This window comes from Schistocerca serialis, chromosome 2, assembly GCF_023864345.2.
Source record: "Schistocerca serialis cubense isolate TAMUIC-IGC-003099 chromosome 2, iqSchSeri2.2, whole genome shotgun sequence".
NCBI lineage: Eukaryota > Metazoa > Arthropoda > Insecta > Orthoptera > Acrididae > Schistocerca > Schistocerca serialis.
This window is the reverse complement of record NC_064639.1, coordinates 412,498,689-412,521,383: the sequence shown is the minus strand read 5'-3', so window position 1 is coordinate 412,521,383 and position 22,695 is coordinate 412,498,689. Positions and strand designations below refer to the sequence as shown.

General features: G+C 38.6%; 1 protein-coding gene across 1 annotated transcript in view; it reads right to left on the bottom strand.

The window, feature by feature from the left end:
- Positions 1–22,695, bottom strand: part of LOC126457252 (ubiquitin conjugation factor E4 B) — a 284,736-nt gene that overhangs the window by 218,739 nt on the left and 43,302 nt on the right. Inside the window, exon 7 of the mRNA XM_050093409.1 lies at positions 8,755–9,051. Coding sequence (XP_049949366.1) covers positions 8,755–9,051 — 297 coding nt within the window. The remainder of the gene's footprint in view (positions 1–8,754; positions 9,052–22,695) is intronic.

Here is a 22,695-nt window from a genome sequence, read left to right as displayed (position 1 = left end):
CGTTATTAGTGGCACCAACTTTTCTGTTACATTTTCATTACAACAAAATAAGGACAGTTAGCCTCTACTAAATTCCCTCCATCCCATTTCTCTCTTATGAACTTGAAAATTTTATCAGGCGGAATGTGAAAAAATAAGCCTATTTCATCTGTATTAAAAATAGCATTGGGACTGTACCTTTTTATGATTGATGCAAATTTTTCTGTGAATAACAGTTTCAATGTTTACACTTTCAGTTTCACCTCTAACACAATTATACACGAAATTTTTTCAGTTCTTGAACCTTTTGATCTAACCATTGGATGTTTTGAAATCTGTGAGCCCTTCTTTAGTGCCAAATATATTGTTTTAACCTGAACCACAGTATCATTAATTGCAATATTCAAAGCACAAGCTTATTACCTCCACTTCAATGGCACGTTTTCCACATCTGGAGACTGATAGTCACACCCTAGTTTATGACTGACATTTCCTTTTCCCAACCAAACATGCTGCTTCAATTATTTTTTGTTTGTTCACCATCTTACTTGACGTTCATATAGTTAATTTTAAGTTTTCATGCAATATAAATACACTTCTTGTGTGAATTTTTGTCCAGTTTCTGAATAAAGTTCCACTTTTCTTTGTATGTTAACTTACTCACTGTCTTTTTGTCCATCTTTTTGTCCTGACGTATTTGGTGGGGAAAAAAAGAGAGAGAGAGAGAGAGAGAGAGAGAGAAAGAAAGAAAAGAAAAGAAAAGAAAAGAAAACACCACAAACTGTGTCAGTCAAATTCCAAACAAAAACAAAGGACACCAGCTGCAGAGTTAAACACTAATAAATATTCAATTTATTGTTTGGCGATTACAACTTCATCCCTGCCTCCAACTGATGCTTGTCGGTAAAAGTCTGAAGTCTTCAGGGTTAATGCCAACCTATAAAAACCATTTCTGAGCTTCATTTCTACCATAGCAAATGATATGTATGATGTGCAAAGATGGTGGCACTGAAAAGCACTGTCTCTGCATGTTTTCTCATCGCACAGGCGCAGATGACCTACTTCCACCACTACCAGAACTCCCAGCAACAAAAGCTGCAGTGGGTAAACACTACTGATATGACCAAATTTGAAAACACTAATAGGGCAGGGAGAATGTATAAATGAATCGTTTTAACCTGAGTTTAAAGCAGCTGGGGCTGGGACTCCCAAAACTGGATGTACTACTACATGGGAAAACATGGTAATGAGAGACATACTAACGCGATTCCACTGGATATGTAGATACTGGTAGGTCAATCAAGCTTGTACAAAATTTATATTTAAGAAGTAAGCCTACATTGAATGTAGAATGGCATCAATATATTACAATGCAGAATAGTAGTAGTAGTAGTACTTTGTGTGTGTGTGTGTGTGTGTGTGTGTGTGTGTGTGTGTGTGTGTGTGTGTGTGTTTTGTCCTTTTTAAGGAAACTAAAATAGTCCTTGTGTATAACAATACCCAATGAAACTAGTATATGCTTACCAAGTACTAAATTTTTCCCCCTCACATGTGTGTAGTTGCCTCATTACCAGGAAAACCAGGGAAACAGCCAGACACTCCAAGACTTCATTAAAATTACCTCCAAACCTTTTAGTGAGAAGCCTGACACTACACAAAATGTTAAAGTAAGTCTCACTGTCACTTAAAATAGAGGCTGGATCACCAGATAAGAAGAGAGATGTCTACTTGTCAGCAAATAAAATACACTTCGTTAAAATATGTTGTGCTTAAAGTGGTACTCCAAAAGTTCCATATATTGACTAATATCACTGGAAAAGGAAGTCGTGTGTTTATGGACGATGTCCTATTCTTAGCCTGATAACTCTCACTTTCTTGCATAATTGTGATTGGCAAGAGGTATACCGTGCTCAGGTTGTTAATGTGACTGTCCACAGCTTGTTGTTTGCTACTTTCAACCACCCACAGAAATACAACAGCATGCTAAATGATGCTACACCACATCACGATGTCTGTTCTTTGTCTCCTGGCACAAAAAGTGAAGCACTCATAAGACTTGGTCAAATGTTAATGTAACTCAATACACCCACACTGCGCATATAAGGGGCATGAACATCGCCAGATGTCGAGGGATCACTCTGAGACCTGACAAGAGTTTGATGGAGATGTCATTGTAGGTCTCCAATTGGCCAACTGGTTAAGTCACGCCATATCCAGATTTGTGAGGCAGTCTGCTGTGGCAGTGGGCCAATGTTCAACTGCATGGGGACATGAGAGCAGGCATACTCATACCAAGATTCTGTTCGGCTGTGTCTGACCACCACAACAGAGGATCGATGTATTGTGCACCAAGAACACTGTGACCCCTCCACCTCTGTGTCTGCCAACCAAGAACAAGTTATGGACTCACTGCACCTTTGTGTGTCATTTTACACCAATAGTTGGGAGGCTAGCAGCAGACAGACTAGGGAATTACTATCCCAAGCACAACCTGACATTAACACACCACTAACAGCTGTATTTGGAGTGATACCGTGACTAGAAAGCAGGGACTGCTGATGAATGGCCTCACTTTGTGTTCAGTGATGAATCGCGGTTCTGCATCACACTAGATGACCATCATTGGCAGTTATGGTGGCAACCTCAGGAGAGGTTCCATTCTTTCAGTATCTTGGATAGACATAGACTATGTGTTACTGCTACATGATTTGGTAAGCCATTATGTATGACTCCTGGTCACGAATGGTAGCAATTGAGAGAATAGTGACAGCAAAATGGTATGTCACAGACATCCTGCATGCTTATGAGTTACCTCTCACAACAGTATTGTCATGCCATTTATCATCAGGCTAACGATTGTCCAAACATGGCATGAGCCTCTATCAACTGTCTGTGTTATATTAAGGTACTCCTATGGCCACCCAGACCTGCCCTTGAACATGTGGGGGACCGACTGGGATCTCAGCTCTGTCCCAGTGCCTGTGGCCAGGACATCCTGCACCAAATACAACAGTTGTGGGCCATCTCGCCTCAGGAAAGGATATAATGGCTTAGTAACACCCTTCCCAACAAAATCAATGCATCCAGACCACAGGAGGTGCAGTCATACTAAATAAGGGGGCTCATACTGTCAAATCCTTTGTAAATTTGGCTCAATTTTGTAATCACTGCCCCATAGTGCTCAGAGTCATTTGTAATCACTGAAGTAGTATCACATACTCCCTCAACCTGTGAAGATTTATTTTGCTTCCTCCTCCCCTTCCAAGTGCTCTTTCTTTCTCTTTTTTTTTTTTTTTTTTAGTCAGGCAGTGTCCTTGCTTCCTGGAAGGAAACGTTTCACTGCTTCCTGATATATCCTGGTATTCAAGAGAATGCCTTGACATTGCATCTGTTGTACAGCTTCTTGAATTTCCATAAAACAGCTTTCATTGATTGTCAAGTGGCTGAAGCTATTGAAGAAATGGAATCTTAAGTATCAGTACTACTTTGCTGAGGTAACTCAGAACATTTCTGATGAAGATTCTGAATTTTTAGGACAGGACCAAGACAAAACAGTAATTTGATTAAACAAAAAACCACAGAAGTGAATGACATAATAAAAACATAAGTTTCCTCTGCCATTTTTACAGACTCCAATGAGTCTACACCATTTTGTGTACAGAACAGTTACCTTCAAGCTAAGTAAATTCTTGAGGGGAACCAAATGATGTAGGTATGAATGAACAATTCCAACTGAGGAGAAAGGCTTCCACACATAATGTATGAAAGTGCATCAATAATTTCAATTATTTCAGTTCAAATTACTTCTGTTTCTGATATTTTCTCAGTTTATAATCAATTCCTAGAAACAAATAATATAAATCAATTTTTTTGGATCTACATCATAAGTAATATCTAAAGTTCAGTCACAAAGGATAATATTTCAAACTCTAAATGATTTTTGCTCAGCTTAGTTAAAAGCTGCAAAGATGCAATTATTTCTGACTCATTCTTACTTTTTTTGCAGCTTCACTTTTTCCAGGGTGTATACGCGGACAAGAGAGGGTGGAGCGGTGGGCGAACTAAATAACTTCAAAAAGAAAAACTTCTCTGGATTTTCCATTTAAAAATAAACATTTTCCCCAGGTGAAAATACAGCATGCCCTGAGAGAAAACAATTTTTTTTTCCATGTTACGAGACAACATACTTTCCCTTGGCGCTATAAAACTGATCAATCCTCAATGTCAGAGGTTTTATTCACTGGCCTAAAACTTCCTGGCACTTTAGGAAACAAAACCCAACAAAAGACAACACATTTTTGGAAGATCTTTCTATGCCTGGGAACATGTATATTGCATATTTTTGTATTACGAATGTATAAATATGGATTCCAAATACAGTATGGTAGCTTCTGAAGCACTGAAATCGAGACTGCAATGTACTTTTGTCAGCCAATTGTAGCTCGTGCCATGTGATCTTGCCAACCAATGATAGCAGATATTCCGATCACAGGACAAATGATGTAGTCAGCCAATAGCAACATCACTTTAAGTAGCACGATCACACAAATACAAAACATTAATGGCTTAAATTTATATACAGACAGTACAGTTACAAAAAAACAACACAATAAAGAAGCTACGCCTTCACATATAATATCGTTTGTAAAAAAAATTTTGTTGTTTTTTTCTGAGAGTGTGGTTAGGCAGGATCCTACGAGCACGGCTTGTATATTTCTGACAAGCACCACTGTGTACTGAACATATCATGAGTTACCTGGATGACTGCAGGTTCTGTCGAGCACATGGACTGTACTGCAGAAAAGCCAATTACACGTGAAATTAGTCATTAACTAATCTCGTACCTTATTTTAAGGATAATTATACTTTTTGTCATCACTATTGCCTAATTTGTAATCTATGGAAAAACTAAAATAAATATGAAAAACTAACTTTGAAGCTTGGTCTTTTATAGCGCGTGTTACCAGTCAAGAGATATCAAACACAAATGTGCTAGTAAAATTTTTAATAATGGCTAGTCTTCTGTGCCCAAAATTTTTCTAAGTGGATGCTCCTCAAAGTATTAAGTGAAGTCAAACACTCCATGATTTAAAATATTCATCACATATTCTCACACATAACATAATTGGTCTTGCATAAAAAGAAACGCACTTTGAAAGTAACTCTTCTCAAACTATCATTCAAAATATTTTGCCACAACCTTTTAGAAGTGTAAGCTGTTGTGATGTCATGCTCATCAAAAGCAATTTGCACAGGGTTCGTCTTAACGTCTTTGACACATTTTATTGTTGCCAGACACACATATGTACATTGTGTTTTGTTGTTGTAAATGGCACATTTTCTTTGCAACTTAAGTTTCATTTTAGTGTTATTCCCTCATTCTTCTTTCATTGCTGCAGTATTATTTTACAGTAACGGGCTAAAGTAAAATTCTTTGTTAGTGTGTCAATTCTCACTATCAAAATTACAAAAACTTAACTGAAAACTAAAACAATGAAAAATTCCAGAGTTTTAAAAAAATTCCTGGGTATCTTCCAGGTGAAAAAATTCCTAGGTTTGTCACAGGGCATTTACACTAGAGATGGGTTGTTCGTGAACGAACAGGTCCAAAGGAACGATTTCAGCAAGATGAACGAAAGGACCGAGGAACGAATTCCAAGAAACTGTCTTTCATAGTTCACTTCGGTCACAGCGGTCTACTTATAGTTCCCGGGAACGAGGAATGATCGCTTCATAGTTCACTAGTTCACTTCGGTTGCGGCAGTCACATCGGCAGTTCTTGTTCCAGCCTCGGTCGCATGCTTGTCTCATTCTCAGTCTCCCTCGGCCGCACTTGTCGTTCTTCACATGATCACCTGTCGCAGTTATGCTGCCGACTGCTCCTAGGTAGTTCAGTATCCAGTTGTTCATTTCGTTCACTGCGGTCGCCCATTTTACATGTGTTTCAAACTGTTCTTGCTACTAGTTCTGGCTATTCAGCGTCCATGACCAGTGATTAAAAAGTATTTTATAGTTACGTAAATTACATAAAAATTACGTTGTATGTCATAGGTACGTCTTTTCAAGCAACAAACGGGCATATCAGCTCACTTCATTATATCGATGAACAGCGAAAGACATACTAATAATAAGGCAAGTTTTTTTGTTATTAATATATTTTTTGATTTCATCGGCTTGATTTAGCAACTAACTTTCAATAATTTGCTTAATTTGTAGTGTAAGGAAATTCATATACAACGATTTTCGTGTATCTTTCATATGCAAAACATTACATTTAGGAAGGCTCTAATTATTTTTAAGTTTGATTGTTTCCAATTTGCATTACCTTCTGGTCTGGTTTCTTTGGGGGGGGGGGGGGGGGGAGGGAAGATAAGTGGGTTGGGGTTCATTTTGGCTCAGTAAGAAATGTCTTTCAAATGGAGAGGCAGTTTGATGTGCAGACAATGTGATGTAGACACCAGCAAATTGCAAAAGAAAACTATTAATGTTGGTTTGATAGACGACTCATTACTGGCCAGTTATTTAATGTGAGTAATTCCCTTGTGAATGTGAATTATTTTACATAACTGAACAGAAAACAAAGACGTTGCACTTGCTACAATCTTCCCTCGAATAGGAAAGGTATAATACTACTAGTTGTGAGTGTCCGCAGCAATTTTTCCAAGGAGGGGGGCAAGGCTCTAAAATAGCCATTTTTGATATAAATTAATTGATCACTTTTGAGATGTGTCATGCTACCGGAACTCTCCGCTAAATGATGGATATCGATTCAATATTCGTATTTATTATGGGTAGGTTACTTTGATACTTATAAGACAGGCGTGATTCACGATTACCTTCTTTGAAGTAAACCTTTCTGTGTTGTTATTTTGATTCTGGAAATGACACATTTCTCAAGTTGACGATCTAACATTATATCATTTTACGACAGCATTTAACATGTATTCAAGAAAATTACCAGTAAGTTGGGAAATAAAACAGCAAACTATTTAGAAAACATATTTTTATCAAGTACTAGTAACGTCAAACTGATACTGAAAACGAAGAATTTGAAGTAAGAAACTATCAGAAATGAGAATACTATTGATTATAAACAAAAATGAACCAGTCATAAAGAACCTTTGACTAATCTTTCTCGAAAGTGATAAAGTAGAAAATTTTTTTTAAGGCATAGCGCAATGCACATGGCATTCTGTTAAACAAAACATAGCTCTAGGAAGCACTACCTTTAGCTATTGTTGATTACGTTAAGAAAGCTGTGACGGGGAATTCGGTTCCACGACAGCGGTGAAACGCCTCATACGCAACTCCACAACTATATTTTGAAGAAGGCAGTGAAGGAATTTGGTACGGCACAGACAAGCAGCTATTTTCCATCTTTCTTTGATCCAAGGTAAAACAGCATGTTCATTGCTATGGAAAGCAGGCTGACTTACAACCGAATGAAACCTGCGCTCCATAATCGAGTGTCTGCTCTCATATTTTGTAAAGAGAATATGATAACTTCTACAATATTATTTTAGAGGTACAGGGTGGCACACGAAAAATCGGCCCCGCGTATTAGACTGCCCATTGTCCCCCAACAATCGTCATCTATTGTTTTGCCATTGTTGCTTGCATTAGCTTATTTGTTATTTCTTCTCTGCCTAATTATTACATGTTTATCTGTTTGTCGTATCTGCTTGTAACGGGTAACAAATCTTGCGTAATTGGCGAGCAGTCTGTACTCGGGGCCAGTTTTCCATGTGGCACCATATATATTATCTCCCTGCGATCAGCCACATAACGCTACAGTTGGCTAAACGAGTGGTTCTGCAGGATCATGAAAATTACTTCTACAAGTGTGTGAGAATTCTGTAATGAATAAAAACTCTGTACTCCATGGGTGAGGGAAGTGCGTCCTCTTGGAGCCCTCCATCCGTCAGTCACCTACACAACTAGTTTTCAGTTTTTCATAAGAACCATATACCAAGCACAAATGAACGGTGAACGAGTAAAAGTGAATGATTCCCAAAAAAGAACAATAAGCAGTGAACTATTTCTCAAGGAAGAACGAGTTTGCCCATCTCTAATATACACCCTGAAATCACATTCAGTATAGGCAAAATTACATTTCACTGGAACTTGTACTGACACGTATCTTATTATCCTCAAGAAACTAACACTGACTGGTTGAAAATGTGTCATTTAAAATCAACACTTAACTTTCTTTAAAGTGAAAACCTAACAAAGACTGCCTTTTCTGCCGATTCTGAAAACTGTTTTGTGACACATTATGGAAGTAAGGATGGATTAAGAGTGAAGATTATACATCATACAAGAACAGTGAGTATTTAACACAGTATTCCTCATTGTGGATGAAAAGCAGTTGGTGGCTATTGAAAAAAGAGGTTACACTTAAACCACTTCACTTTTGGGGGGGAAAGGGGGGGGGGGGGGAGAAGACAACACTATTTTTTTGAACAAAAGTTCCGTAGGAGATGAATCTGGATCAGACTCAGGAGAAGTCATTAGCCCATTTACAAAGTTGAAAAAGGATGTTGTATCTCAACAAGGTGTTATAAAGTAATTACAAATCAAAATACGCACCAATAAATTAATTTTTACTTGGGAAAGGCTCTTATATGAACACCTCCACTAGGAGTAAGTTATGAAAGATAAATACCAAATCTAATGAGATGTTTAAAATAATGAACATCCACTATTTGAGGCACCAATTAAATTACTATGTATACAATGAGAACGACAGATGCAGATTCAGGCTCAAAGACTTACCTTTGGATGATTCCTTTCCTCTGTGGCTACTCTTGTGTAGCAATTGGTGAGATAACGTAGGGCACGTTCCTGGGGATCAGTCAGTGGAAGAGCTGGTGATGAACGTTCCTGCTGTTGTAATGGTGAGGAAGGAGGATATGGGCTGTCACTGCTGGATGCTGTGTGAGGAGCAGGACTTGCCAAGTCACCATCACGGTCTCCTTCTGTTGTTGATAGTCCTGACACTTCACTTTCTGGATCCTCACCACGCTGGCACACTATCACTAACACTTCCATTATGCACTGGTTTACTAAGTCCTGTAAATATTCAATTTTTTTTGTCTTACAAAAATTAACAAACAGCTCCTCACACAAACAGAGAGGGACTTGTATCTGTTGCAGCTGATACAATTAAAACATACACTAAACAAATGGTGATTTTTACCTAGAGTATTTTGGAGTAGTTCTGAAAATTTGCTTCGCTGTGTTTTTAAGGGTGCTGATTATGAATTTCAACTTTGTCTCCTCGGATATTCCCCGTAAATATAACAGAATATATCCTTAAAAATCAGAGTTTTTGTTCATAACTTGAAAATGGGCTCTTTCCAAGTAATATAATTCCATGTTGGATGACACAAAATTAAATTATCTACAATTATGAACCTAATGAATTTTCTTGTCTACTGCAGCATCTTGGAGTAAGCGTTTATGGAAATTACAGTAACTGGTGGTCCATCACTTGCTCAATATTTCAAATTTTTATCAATTCTGTTATTTACACAATAAAATATTCTTCTTTCTTTCTTAGTGGGCTATTCATATAATTGGTTTACTGAATTCTCTATCCACTAATGAAAATAAACATTAAAAAGTGTTGAAAGATAATGAGGAACTAGAACGATTTGCAGGGATAAAATATACATGTTGTCTAAATTGTGCCTGCAACATTATATTATAGACAAGATTAAATACATTGTTGTAGTTAAATATTTAAATGAAAGTAGTTTTTATTGTGGAAAGTCTGAGAAGTACAGAGTCCTCTCTCTCAACACCCTATGATCGCCTACAAAAGGCATAGATGATGCTGAACCATTTCTTCACGCCAGGCTCTTATACTGTGAACCCCCATTACTACCATGAAAAGACATTATGAGATGGTATCCATCAGGATTTCAGTGTCAACTTGCTAGGGTATATACTGTCTTCAGATAAAATGGCTGATCAAATATTACCACATTAGCCTCATGACGTAATCTTCCAGTCTTTTCCATAGCATACAAAAGCAAATGAAGTATTTGTCGTAGTTACTAAACCTGCAAAGGTTACTTCACAAGAAGAATCTTGGCTGACTTCCTCCAAAAAATTACTTCCACCATGGAACACTCACTAGGTTTTCACTTTCAATATAAAGCCAAAAGAAGTCAAGCATGGAACGAATAATAGATTACGAAGATAATTAAATATTACAAAGATCTTACACCTTAATTGCAACTATACCTACATCATTATTCATTTCATTCAAACACAGTTGTTTCCACTTATGGCCATCAAACACAATTTTATTTTTTTTATTTAATGTGATTGCAATTCTGAGTATCACCCACCTTAAGACAGAAATCTCGCATGCAAATATACACACAGGCATAAATATGGCAGTCATTCCAAATGAGTACAAACGGTGTTCAGGTCATACTATACACAAACATAAAACCAGGCAAAAACCACAACAGTAACATAATTTTCCACACTTTAATGGCTCTGCTTGACAGTTGAATACCAAATTTGATGGAGTTTTAAATAGCGGCAGTGCCTAAATGTATATTTGCATTTGAGATTTCTGCCTGAAGATGAGTAGTACTCAAAATTACAATCATACTAAATAAAAGAATAAAATAATTTTTGAGAGACACACGCAGTAACAATTATTCTTACTAAGTGCATAAAGGCTATGGACCCATTCCACAGCAAGCAATTCCATTCAAAACATTTTAGCTGACCAGTTCCGCAAGTTCCCATGAATTGTGCTGGTAGTATGGTCTTTGCTCAATGAATATTTTGATATGGAACAATTACATTTTCTGGAGTGATACAAACAACAAGAAATTGAATATTAAAATCTGCTTCCTGAAAACAAATTGAGAGAAGTGTTGCATATGAGCTTTCACAGGTATACTTATGACAGTAAAAGTTTCAGAATACAAACCCTTCCTGCAAAGTGAGCAAAATCCCAATACATAACTTAACTTTCAGGATTCATACTTCTTGTGAATTTACAGTTATAAACCTTCCTGCAATTATGAAAGAAATTAATTTGACATTACGTCACTCATATTACTGTGTACAACAGGGGTCGAATTTTTCTCCCATTTGTCAATGATCCCATGTTTTTTTCCAACACAACAATGTCAAGGGAAGGGCAAAATGTGTCCTTTCAGATGACAGTGTAATGACCAGTATTATGTATTAATGAAAGATTGAAAACTTAACTGAAGAGAATTTCTGTTGTCATGGAGAATCTGATATGATACTGACACTTGTTCTGTTGAAGAAAATAAATAGCAATTTATTTGGATACATCATTACTAGTATGCTGCTTCCTTACATTATAAAGAGCAGAGCTTTCCTCCCCCCCCCCCCCCCCACCTCCCCCCTCTACGTGGAAGACACCTTAAATCTTATCCAGCAGTTTGTGCACAGAAAATTCACACTTCTCATTCTTGTTTTCGAGAGAGAAAAATATCTGTGTAGGTACCTTATACATTCCTGGAAGGACCAGTTCTTTCCTTTCTTCACTATATGATGAAGTATAAAGCTTCCTTATGCAGGAAAAACAACACTGGCTATCTGCTGATATTAAATCTAAAATAGCTTGTACATGTCACATTATGGTTTGTCTAACTCATAATTTGTGGTTTTAGTACATTCCCAGAACTTTAAAGTCCTAACACTGCACACAGAATTTTATTTAGCCATGGGAAATCACCTTTCATCATTCATTCACGAACTGCCGCAGAATCACAATCCACACAAAAATATAATTTTGATTGCAGAGAAACGTACAGATGAAAATAATTGTTGGATGTGACTGCCTTGTTGTTGTTGTTGATGATGATGATGATGATGATGATGATGATGATGATGATGACGACAGTCATCAGCGTCCATACAAAGACCCAGTTTTTACACAGCCCAATTTTTTACGAAATCCAATCCAGCAATTGTCATGAATGATAATGATGACGACAATACAAACACCCAGTTCCCAGGCAGAGAAAATCCGCATCCCAGCCAGGAATCGAACCCGGGACTCCATTATCCAGAGGTAGCAACGCTAGCCACTAGATCACGAGCTGTGGACGGCTGCCTTGTTAACCCTCTTAACATGGGCTGCAATAAAATTTTCACTGATACGAGGGCAGTTCAGTAAGTAATGCAACACATTTTTTTTCTCGGCCAATTTTGGTTGGAAAAACCGGAAATTTCTTGTGGAATATTTTCAAACATTCCCGCTTCGTCTCGTATAGTTTCATTGACTTCCGACAGGTGGCAGCGCTGTACGGAGCTGTTAAAATGGCGTCTGTAACGGATGTGCGTTGCAAGCAACGGGCAGTGATCGAGTTTCTTTTGGCGGAAAACCAGGGCATCTCAGATATTCATAGGCGCTTGCAGAATGTCTACGGTGATCTGGCAGTGGACAAAAGCACGGTGAGTCGTTGGGCAAAGCGTGTGTCATCATCGCCACAAGGTCAAGCAAGACTGTCTGATCTCCCGCGTGCGGGCCGGCCGTGTACAGCTGTGACTCCTGCAATGGCGGAGCGTGCGAACACACTCGTTCGAGATGATCGACGGATCACCATCAAACAACTCAGTGCTCAACTTGACATCTCTGTTGGTAGTGCTGTCACTATTGTTCACCAGTTGGGATATTCAAAGGTTTGTTCCCGCTGGGTCCCTCGTTGTCTAACCGAACACCATAAAGAGCAAAGGAGAACCATCTGTGCGGAATTGCTTGCTCGTCATGTGGCTGAGGGTGACAATTTCTTGTCAAAGATTGTTACAGGCGATGAAACATGGGTTCATCACTTCGAACCTGAAACAAAACGGCAATCAATGGAGTGGCGCCACACCCAATCCCCTACCAAGAAAAAGTTTAAAGCCATACCTTCAGCCGGTAAAGTCATGGTTACAGTCTTCTGGGACGCTGAAGGGGTTATTCTGTTCGATGTCCTTCTCCATGGTCAAACGATCAACTCTGACGTGTATTGTGCTACTCTTCAGAAATTGAAGAAACGACTTCAGCGTGTTTGTAGGCACAAAAATCTGAACGAACTTCTCCTTCTTCATGACAACGCAAGACCTCACACAAGTCTTCGCACCCGAGAGGAGCTCACAAAACTTCAGTGGACTGTTCTTCCTCATGCACCCTACAGCCCCGATCTCGCACTGTCGGATTTCCATATGTTTGGACCAATGAAGGACGCAATCCGTGGGAGGCACTACGCGGATGATGAAGAAGTTATTGATGCAGTACGACGTTGGCTCCGACTCCGAATGGTACCGTGCAGGCATACAGGCCCTCATTTCAAGGTGGCGTAAGGCCGTAGCATTGAATGGAGATTACGTTGAAAAATAGTGTTGTGTAGCTAAAAGATTGGGAAATAACCTGGTGTATTTCAATGCTGAATAAAACAACCCCTGTTTCAGAAAAAAAATGTGTTGCATTACTTATTGAACTGCCCTCGTACATTGTTTCTGATATTATCTGTAAGCTATGTTTTCCCCTTGTGACATTCACCTTCCCCATCTTGCTTTACAATATGTTTATAGGTCTTCCTGTTTTGCTTCTGTCATTACACTTTCAGAACCCAATGCACTATTGTCTATCATGCTCCAGTGTATTGAAACAAATAAAACTCTTCAAATGCAACGTGAGAACAAGATTAAAAATGAAGCCTCATGAAAATGAGGTATGGCCAGTAGAGGGCGATGATGGGGGAAGAGAGAGAGAGTCAAACAAATGGGACTAGCGTGATGCTAGGAATACATAGGCTGAGAAACAATTAGATAAATGGATGACAGCAAATGGAGTGAATGAGAATGCAAAAAGAACAGTAAACAAGCTGATTAGGTGTGCACTTGCTCCAAGAAGACATAATGGACAAGTAAAATGGACAAAGAAAATTATGGAATCAAAACTGTAAGTTAATTTAGTCCTACTCAATTTAATGCTGACAAGTAATGCGGCTTGAAAACTGCAACAGTGTTTTCAGGTTGGGGGGAGGGGGGGGGGAACTGCATTGTGTGTCTTTTCATGCATTTTTTTTCCATTTTTGTGAACACTTGAGATGGTAACAGTGACATTTATAATCAGCACACCAAAAACTATAAAGGCTAAAATTTTCAGAACTTCTCTAAACCTTTTCTTCACCAGATCCCTTTCCAATCACCATTATAAGTACTTAAATAATTTGAATTAAATACTGTATTTATCCAATTATAAGAGCTGGTTTTCTTCTCAAAATGTGTGATTCAAAAATACAAGGTCATAGTACATTCACAGATTAAACTATTGCTACTGAGATCAACATCTCTATTTTGCATAATAGATTAATATGGGAGTCATCTTGAATTTACAGGGAATACTTTTGCAATTGAGGCTACAAGCAGATTTATTTTGAAGAATTTGGAAGGGTTGGAGTGGAAACAGCATCACCAGCTTGGCTGAGAAATGGGTCAAATATGGGGAGAGGAGTCGTGGGTGTGCAGGTAATTTCATTGTGCTGCCAAACATACTCCACAAAAGTATAAATTTATGCTGGAGACGTTGAAGGTGTAAATAGGGGATACTGGCATACTTAAGTCTTTCATGCAGCAATGCTGCCAACACTCACCTTGAAGTATGATGGGAATATGGGAATGAAAAGGGGGGGGGGGGGGGGGGGGACGACAGCTGTTGCTACTACCCATGCAATGAAAGAGCAATGAGCAGACAATATGTATGTAAGTAGGAGACAAATATAGATGTGAAATTCGCTATGTATTCCGCTGTGTCCTCAGATCCCACTATAACAAAAACCTTGGAAATCTAACCATATTTGCGGAAACAGCCAAATATTTGTGACAACCAAACAGCTGTGCCTATAGGATGATGATGATGATTAAAGATATAGATAACATAGATGACTTGCTTATACAGTAAGCAAAAAGAAAGTGAAGATGAACATTAATGTAAACCATTTCTTTTTGCTATTTTATTCCTCCTTCTATCGTCAAGATATAGACAATCAATAAATGGTGTTGATCTGTTAGAATATTTTAAAAATAAATTTTCTCATGAAGCAATTTTTCTTTAGGTCATCTTATATTCAGGTAAATGCAATTGCTAAACTACAAGAAATATTTAATGTTTCTAATCCAGTCACTTACATTAATATGCTACAATCTACATTTATCACAAAGTCCATGCAACAAGTTGTTTCACAAGGCATCATAACTGATTAACAAAAGCGCTCACATAAATTCAATTATAATCGAATTAAGGACCAGGAAGGGGGAACAACAAATTCTGACCCTTTGTACACACTAAAAAGAAGATGACAATGAAGAAGTAGAAGAAGAAGAAGAAGAAATGGTCTACAACAAAGACATCCAAATGGGATGGTAGATGTGATGTACATATACAGACAAACAAACCATTACAATTTCAGAAAAACTGGATGATTTATTCCAGAGAAAGGCCATCACAAATTAAACAAGTCAATAATGTGAATGCATTAGTCCACCTTTGGCCATTAATGCAAGCAGTTATTCAGTTTGGCATTGACTGATGAGAGTTGTTCGATGTCCTGAGGGACATAATGTCAAATTCTGTCTACCTGGCGCGTTAGATCATCAAAATCCTGAGCTGGTTCAAGGGCGCCCATAAGGCTCCAAACATTCTCAAATGAGGAGAGACCCAGTGACACTACTGGCCAAGGTATGGTTTGGCAACCAAAAGACAAGAAATAAAAAGTCTCGCTGTGAGCAGGCAAGCATTATCCTGCTGAAATGTAAGTCTAGAATAGCTTTCCATGGATGACAACGAAATTGTACATTGAATATCATTGACTTGTCACTGTGCTGTAAGGGTGCGACAGATGACGACCGAAGAGGTCCTGCTATGAAATGAAATGACACCCCACACTATTACTCCTGACAGTCGGGCTTTTGGAGGGCAGCATCCAGATTGGTATCCCACAGTTGTCCAGGACGTCTCCAGATACTTCTTCACTGGTCATCGGGGCTCAGTTTGAAGAGGAACTCACCACTGAATACAATTCTGCTTCAATCAATGTGATTCCAGGCTGAATGTGGCCAACAGCACTGGAGACGTCAACAGTAGTCGGCACAAGGAGCGCCTCGAATTCAGCACCCTTTCTGTGAGCTGCCTATTAGTGGTCACTGAAGCAATAGTGGCATGTAAGATCTATAACAATGATGAATCCAGGGCTCTGACAAGGAGAGGTACGCAACAATGGAATCGGCTTTTGAGAACCATCTATACAGTGATGTACGTTAAGATCCTAGGTATCACACATTGAAACCATTCATCCTGGTGGACTGTCGATTATGAGTAACCCAGGAAAAATTTATGGAGTTTCATGTGATGGTCTACAGTGTTAACACGCGAGCAGTGGACACTAAAACTGTCAAGTTTTTATATTGTCATTCAGTGTTCTATTTAAATTGCCATACATCATACTGCATTCAATTTAACAATATCAAAATATACAGTTTACCCGTGAAAGTATGTAGTTTATTATGTTGTACCATGGTGGTAAGTTCCTATGGGACCAAACTGCTGAGGTCATTGGTCCCTAGGCTTATGCACTACTTAATCTAACTTAAACTAACTTGCGCTAGGGACAGCACACATACCCATACCAAAGCAATGACTCCAATGTCCGACAGGGAGGGGGGCAGGGCGGTGGAGGAGGGAGGGGGCGGAGGGTGGTGGAGGGGGGGGGGGGGGGGCACGAACTGTGGCGAGGCACCTCAGACTGCATGGCTACCCCATGTGGCATTACACCATGATTGTCAAACTTATTGGCTTTAAATTGTTTACAAGTGACAAAATAAAAAGTACTTTAAAAATTATATAAATTTGATTTTGCTTCTGTACAATTAACACTACACTTAATTTAAAGAATGCTAACTAATGTCCATAAAACCTATAATCTATACATATTTCTGAGTAAAATGACAAAAGAACAATGAAATTTTTACTATTTTTTACAGAGATAATGAATGTAATAATCGGATAGTAAATTACAGTCTCCTTGATGTACACAGTTGTGTATCACCTAACATGTGTTTTGGAGCATAATACATTTTTCCAAACCATGGAAATTCCTTAGCTGGTTTTGTTCTCCAGTATGGAAACAATGTAGCTGTTTGGCAGGTCTCATATTCAGTATGACTGCTACAAAACATCTTACCTCAGCTATTGTGACATTCTTCCATTTTTTATATGGGCTGGACAAAGTAGCAGCACATTTGTATATACATAGCTTAGTTGAGCAATTTGTTTCAGTGATAATTATTGAAGTAATGCTGCAGTGAAAAATAAACTGAAATATTCAATTGCAGAAGATCTCATTGGTGGCATTTACTTTGGTCCAGGCACCTTGTGAAGTGGATGCGGTAGTGGTTGTTGTGTTTCAGGTGCAATCACTTCAGTGTAGTGCGTATTTTCCATTCTGTTTACACTTTCAGTCAATATATCAGCAAGAAGATCACTATCATTTTCTGAACTGCTTTCAATGAAATACTCTGTACCACTCATGTTAAAAAAAAAAAAAAACACACACACACACACTCACAAATTTCATTGTTGGACACATTTGAAAAAAATAAATCATGTAAGCAAATGAAATATAGAAACAGAAAACATTAACTTAGAGAAAAATAGCATAGAAACAATATTAATTAACAATACTGCACAAAGACAACAGTGCCCGAAGAAATAACAACATGTAAACAAGTATTACAAAGCATATTGTCAACAAATGAACAGCACACTAGCAGAGTTATTGTCTGTCGATACATCACTGCAGTGACACTTGAAAGTTGATAACTGTCGATGTACATGAAAATCAAAATGTTGAGCATCAATACTGAGCACCCTAACTGTATCGAGTTCAAAGGCTTAAAAAGGAAATGTTATTCAGCCTGGTTGCATAGCACAATGTTTGTAGCGCAAACTTCATATGCAAGATGACGTAGGTCCGATTCTCATCAAGTGCTCTGAAATGTCATATTTTTAAATCTTTATCGAAGTGACTTTCATCATTATTTTAATTTATATTCCTTTGTCACATCATTTCTGTCACTGTATTAACTTTGTCAACTGCTCTCATTTATTCTTCCCACCATTCTTTTTCCTAATTGGAATCTTTGTGCACAGGAATTTAATTATTTTTATTTATCTATTATAATATTTAATCAATTGAACATCTCAATCTATCGATTAAAAAACAAGATGAAATAGTGTATTTATATTGACGGTGCAATGGTGTCAAAACGTAATTTTCATTACAAGATGTACTTTTTCTTGAATGGTAATTGTCATACAAACATTAAAAACATAAAAGACTTACTGCACTACAGACAAAATAATGCAAATAAAGATGTATATGAAAGAAGGTTGGTTAGTTGGTTTGGGGGACCAAACAGCAGGGTCACTGGTCCCATAGGATTAGGGAAGGGATGATTCCTCTTAAAGGGCACGGGTGATTTCCTTCCCCCACACACTTTCAAAGGAACCATGCCGGCATTTGCCTAAAGCAATTTATAGAAATTACGGAAAATCTATGTTGTTCTCCCAAATGCAAGTCCAGTGGGCTAACCACTGTGCCACCTCGCTCAGTACGAAGGAAGGGATTATAAGTAAAATCAAAACTCAACCACAATGAGGAACAGAAATAACAAATGCAATAACATGGACGAAAATACAGGACAACAAAAGAGAAGAAATTAAATCAATGTTGATAAATTGAAAGAATTAAAAGCACACACAAAAAGATTCGAAGAGGAAAAGAATTACAGGAAGAAAAAATGAGAGCAATTGAAAAAGTTAATATGGTGATCAAAATAATGACACAAAGGAAAATAATTTAAAGTCACACTAAAACCAATTAACTGGAAAAAAATGATCAAAGTCATTTTGATAAAAATTAAAAAATAAAAACAGTTCAAAGCACTTGGTGAGAATCGAAATCACAAACTCTTACGTATGAGGCTTGTACTATGATCATTACACCATGCAAGCAATCTGTTTAATGTTTCTTTTTTAAATCTGTAAACCACCTTATGAAATTCTGACCTTTTTTTGTCCTGCTCGCATATGAGGGTCACTAGGGTGAATGGCTGCAGGGTGTGACACCTGGGATCATAACATACATCCCATATACCGTATTTACTCGCATCTAAGCCGCACTCGATTCTAAGCCGCACCTGAAAAATGGGACTCGAAATCAAGACAATAATTTTCCTGAATCTAAGCCGCACCTGAAATTTGAGACTCGAAATTCAAGGGGAGAAAAATGTTTTAGGCCACACCTCCAAATCGAAACAAAGTTGGTCCATTGTAATATGAGACACAGTTTAGGTCGAATGAATGACGATACAGGTAAAGTAGTTTGGTTCGAGTCGTAAGCTTAGCAGTTGAGCTTTACCAGGTAGCCATTGCTATGCGTCAGACACTCCGTCCGTATTTATACGGGTACCCTTCCTTTTTCACGTGCTTCGTCTGGTTTGAATCAATTGCTTATTTTTCTTCGATCTGGTAAGTGCCGTTCTCTTTGTTATAGGTGTTTACGTCACTCTAAGCTGAAAATGCATTATTGTACTGTGTCATGCATTGTTTGTCGCATTCTGATAACGGGTGTTTACGGCCTGTCAGCGCTCGCGGCATGGCTTGCTTTTGTGCACACTACCGCCGCTTACTACTAAAAAAAAAATCGTCTCATTAGCAAAACAATGGCAAGAGACTGCTATTTGTTGTTACACTGCTGCTTTCTTTGATAATGATCAACAAGAACCAAATAATAGACTGCGGATGATAGAAGATGTTCTGAACGAGAGTTTAGCGAAAATTTTTCTCCGTTTGAAAATCTTTGGACGCCTCTTTAGTACTTTACATTCTGCACAGAAATTAGAGTCATCTTAGATTTAAAAATCTAGTCAAGTGCCATGCTTCATTTCTGACTGTAGCACTATTAGGCATAAGAATAATACAAATATAAACATGACATGATATATACATTCTTCCGCGTTTGCTGTTGTCTCACTCTAGTTTCGTACTTTATTAGGCAGACAGGATTTAAATGAGATAGCAGCAAACACGAAAGAATACATGGCAAAATGTTTATATTCATATTATTCTTATGGTGAAGAGAGTACTACATGTGATTCACAACTCCTAAAAGTTCCTATTAGCAACCATCTCTTCTCACAGGTAGGAAAAAATTCAGAACGTAGAGTTGGCCAAATTGACAAACATCTCAAACAGTTTTGCCAGTTGGATTTTCGTAGTACATTGAAATGCTGCTACGTTCGAAGATGAACAACACGGAATTTGTATTTACTTTGTTGGATAATGTATAAAAAGCAGTGGTCGAAACTCGGGGCAGAGAAAAAAGCTCGTCTTCCACCTTTTCTTAAATTTGTTTACTGACGCAGAGGTTTTGGCGCCAGTATTTATCTGTGTGCCTGCAAAGCATGACAGTGTAGCGCTACATATATTCGGTGGCAGAAGTTAGTAGTGGTGGCACCTACCAACATTTTTCAGAACTTCCGCTTACTTTGCACTCGATTCTAAGCCACAGGCAGTTTTTTGGATTACGAAAACCGGAAAAAAAGTGCGGCTTAGATTCGAGTAAATACAGTAGGTGATTTCAAGAAGCTGACAGGGACCTCTCCTTGTGAGTGTCTCTCGTTCTGTCATCTTGCTAGTTGGACAGTTTTCTTCTTGATGCTGTGTTCAGCCAGGGTTCTCCCATTCCTGCCAACATCATCAAGTAGTGGCATAACTCCAATTCAAATGTTAAGTGGTTTGCCAATTACTCCAACTGCCTTCTTTGAACCCAGCTACATGTCCTGTCTTGGACACATCCTCCCTCATGTGCTGAAATCCGCGTACATTATTCACGGACCTTTCTGTGAGGCTTAGTTACTGTCCAGCTAAGTGCACACATTGAAAAATCACAAAGACTTTATGCCTTAGTATCAACATGTCCCTTGTTCATTACCCTTGCTAGCTGTGCGAGGAAACTGTGTTACTGCATCACACATTCATCCATCGGCTGGAAAAGCTCACAGTTTTCAGTTTACACCTGTATAAATATCAATTTGTGACCAGTTTTCATAACTCCTTTGTGGTGTGTGTGTGTGGTTTCTTTTTTTCTTTTTCTTCTTAAGAGTGTATTTGTTACATTTTAATAATGCAAAGGAAACTACATTAGTTCCACAATGCAGTTCTATTTACTGAAATAATGTCTTTTACTTAACACCCCTCCCCTTTTGCTGAAATCAAAAATCAAATTATTTACTTCCAAGGTTTTTTCAGAGCTGAGCACATCATCTTGCATAACTGCAGGAGCCCTACATTTCCAGAAAAATAACCATTCATTCAAGTGATTCTACTTTAGTTGAAACATGACAAAGTCAACTGAGGCAAGATCAGAAGAATGGAGAGGGTGCTCACTGCAGTTAACTGGTCAGTAAAAGTTTCTGAACAATTTACTGGAGTGTTGTCTCAATGAAAGAACAAAATGCTTTTTCTCAGTGTCCATTATAATTATCCGGGCTGTTATGCCGTGGTTGGTTGATGAATTCTGTGTCAATTCCCAACATTTTGTCTACGACTGCGGGAGACATCTTCAAGGGGGTCCGTAGCTCAATGGAAGGTCCAACACACCCACTGGCTCACTACTGACTGCCGCTAAATTCTGTATCTGCGCGCTCCTGTGCCGCAGCGTGACGTCACGTGTTTTGAAAACGTTCAGTGCAATTGGCCGCTGTCCGTCGCCGTTGCCATCACCCAGTAGTGGACGGGTGGTACACATCTTCTTTAACACCGGCATCCATATACCGTTTAATTTCACGCCCTCCTCCTTTCGACTGAAATTATTAGGGTGTTTAGCGATTTAGATTGCCTCCCTGTAGAGCCTTTCGTAATATCCGCTTGTGGCCGCCAGTACTTGCGTCTCCTCGAAATGAATATTGTGGTTCCCTGCCTGGAAAGCATGTTCCGCAACAGCTGATCGTTCCGTTTCTCCTCTTCTACAATTGCCCTTGTGCTCTTCCAAACGTTTAGAAACAGTTCTTTTAGTGTTACCCACATAAACATCTCCACAGCTGCATCGGATCCTATACACTCCAGCTTTTTCCAACGGTTTGTGAGCGTCCTTGGCAGGCTTAAGGTATTCCTGTATCTTCCTGGTGGGCTTGTAAATTACAGTAATATTCCGCTTCGTCAAGATCCTCCCTATTTTTTCCGTTACATTTTTAACAAACGGCAGGAAAGCCTTAGATTTTGCAGTAGCCTGTACGTCACTATGATTTATGCATAGCTGCCTCAATGCACGTTTTATTTTGGCGGATGAATATCTGTTCTTCATTAGTGCATTGCGGATATGTTCCATCTCAGTGTCAAGCAACTCAGGTTCACAAATATTTCTAGCTCTGTCCGCTAACGTCTCGATAACAGACCGCTTCTGTTGTGGGTAGTGGTTCAAATCCCGGTGCAAATAACGGTCCGTGTGCGTGGATTTGCGGTATACTGAGTGGCCCAAACTACCATTTTCGTTTCTCAAAACAAGCACATCGAGGAAATGTAATTTGCCGCCATCTACCTCCTCCTCCATTGTAAACTGAATTCTCGAGTTTATACTATTCAGATGTTCATGGAAACGGCATAGT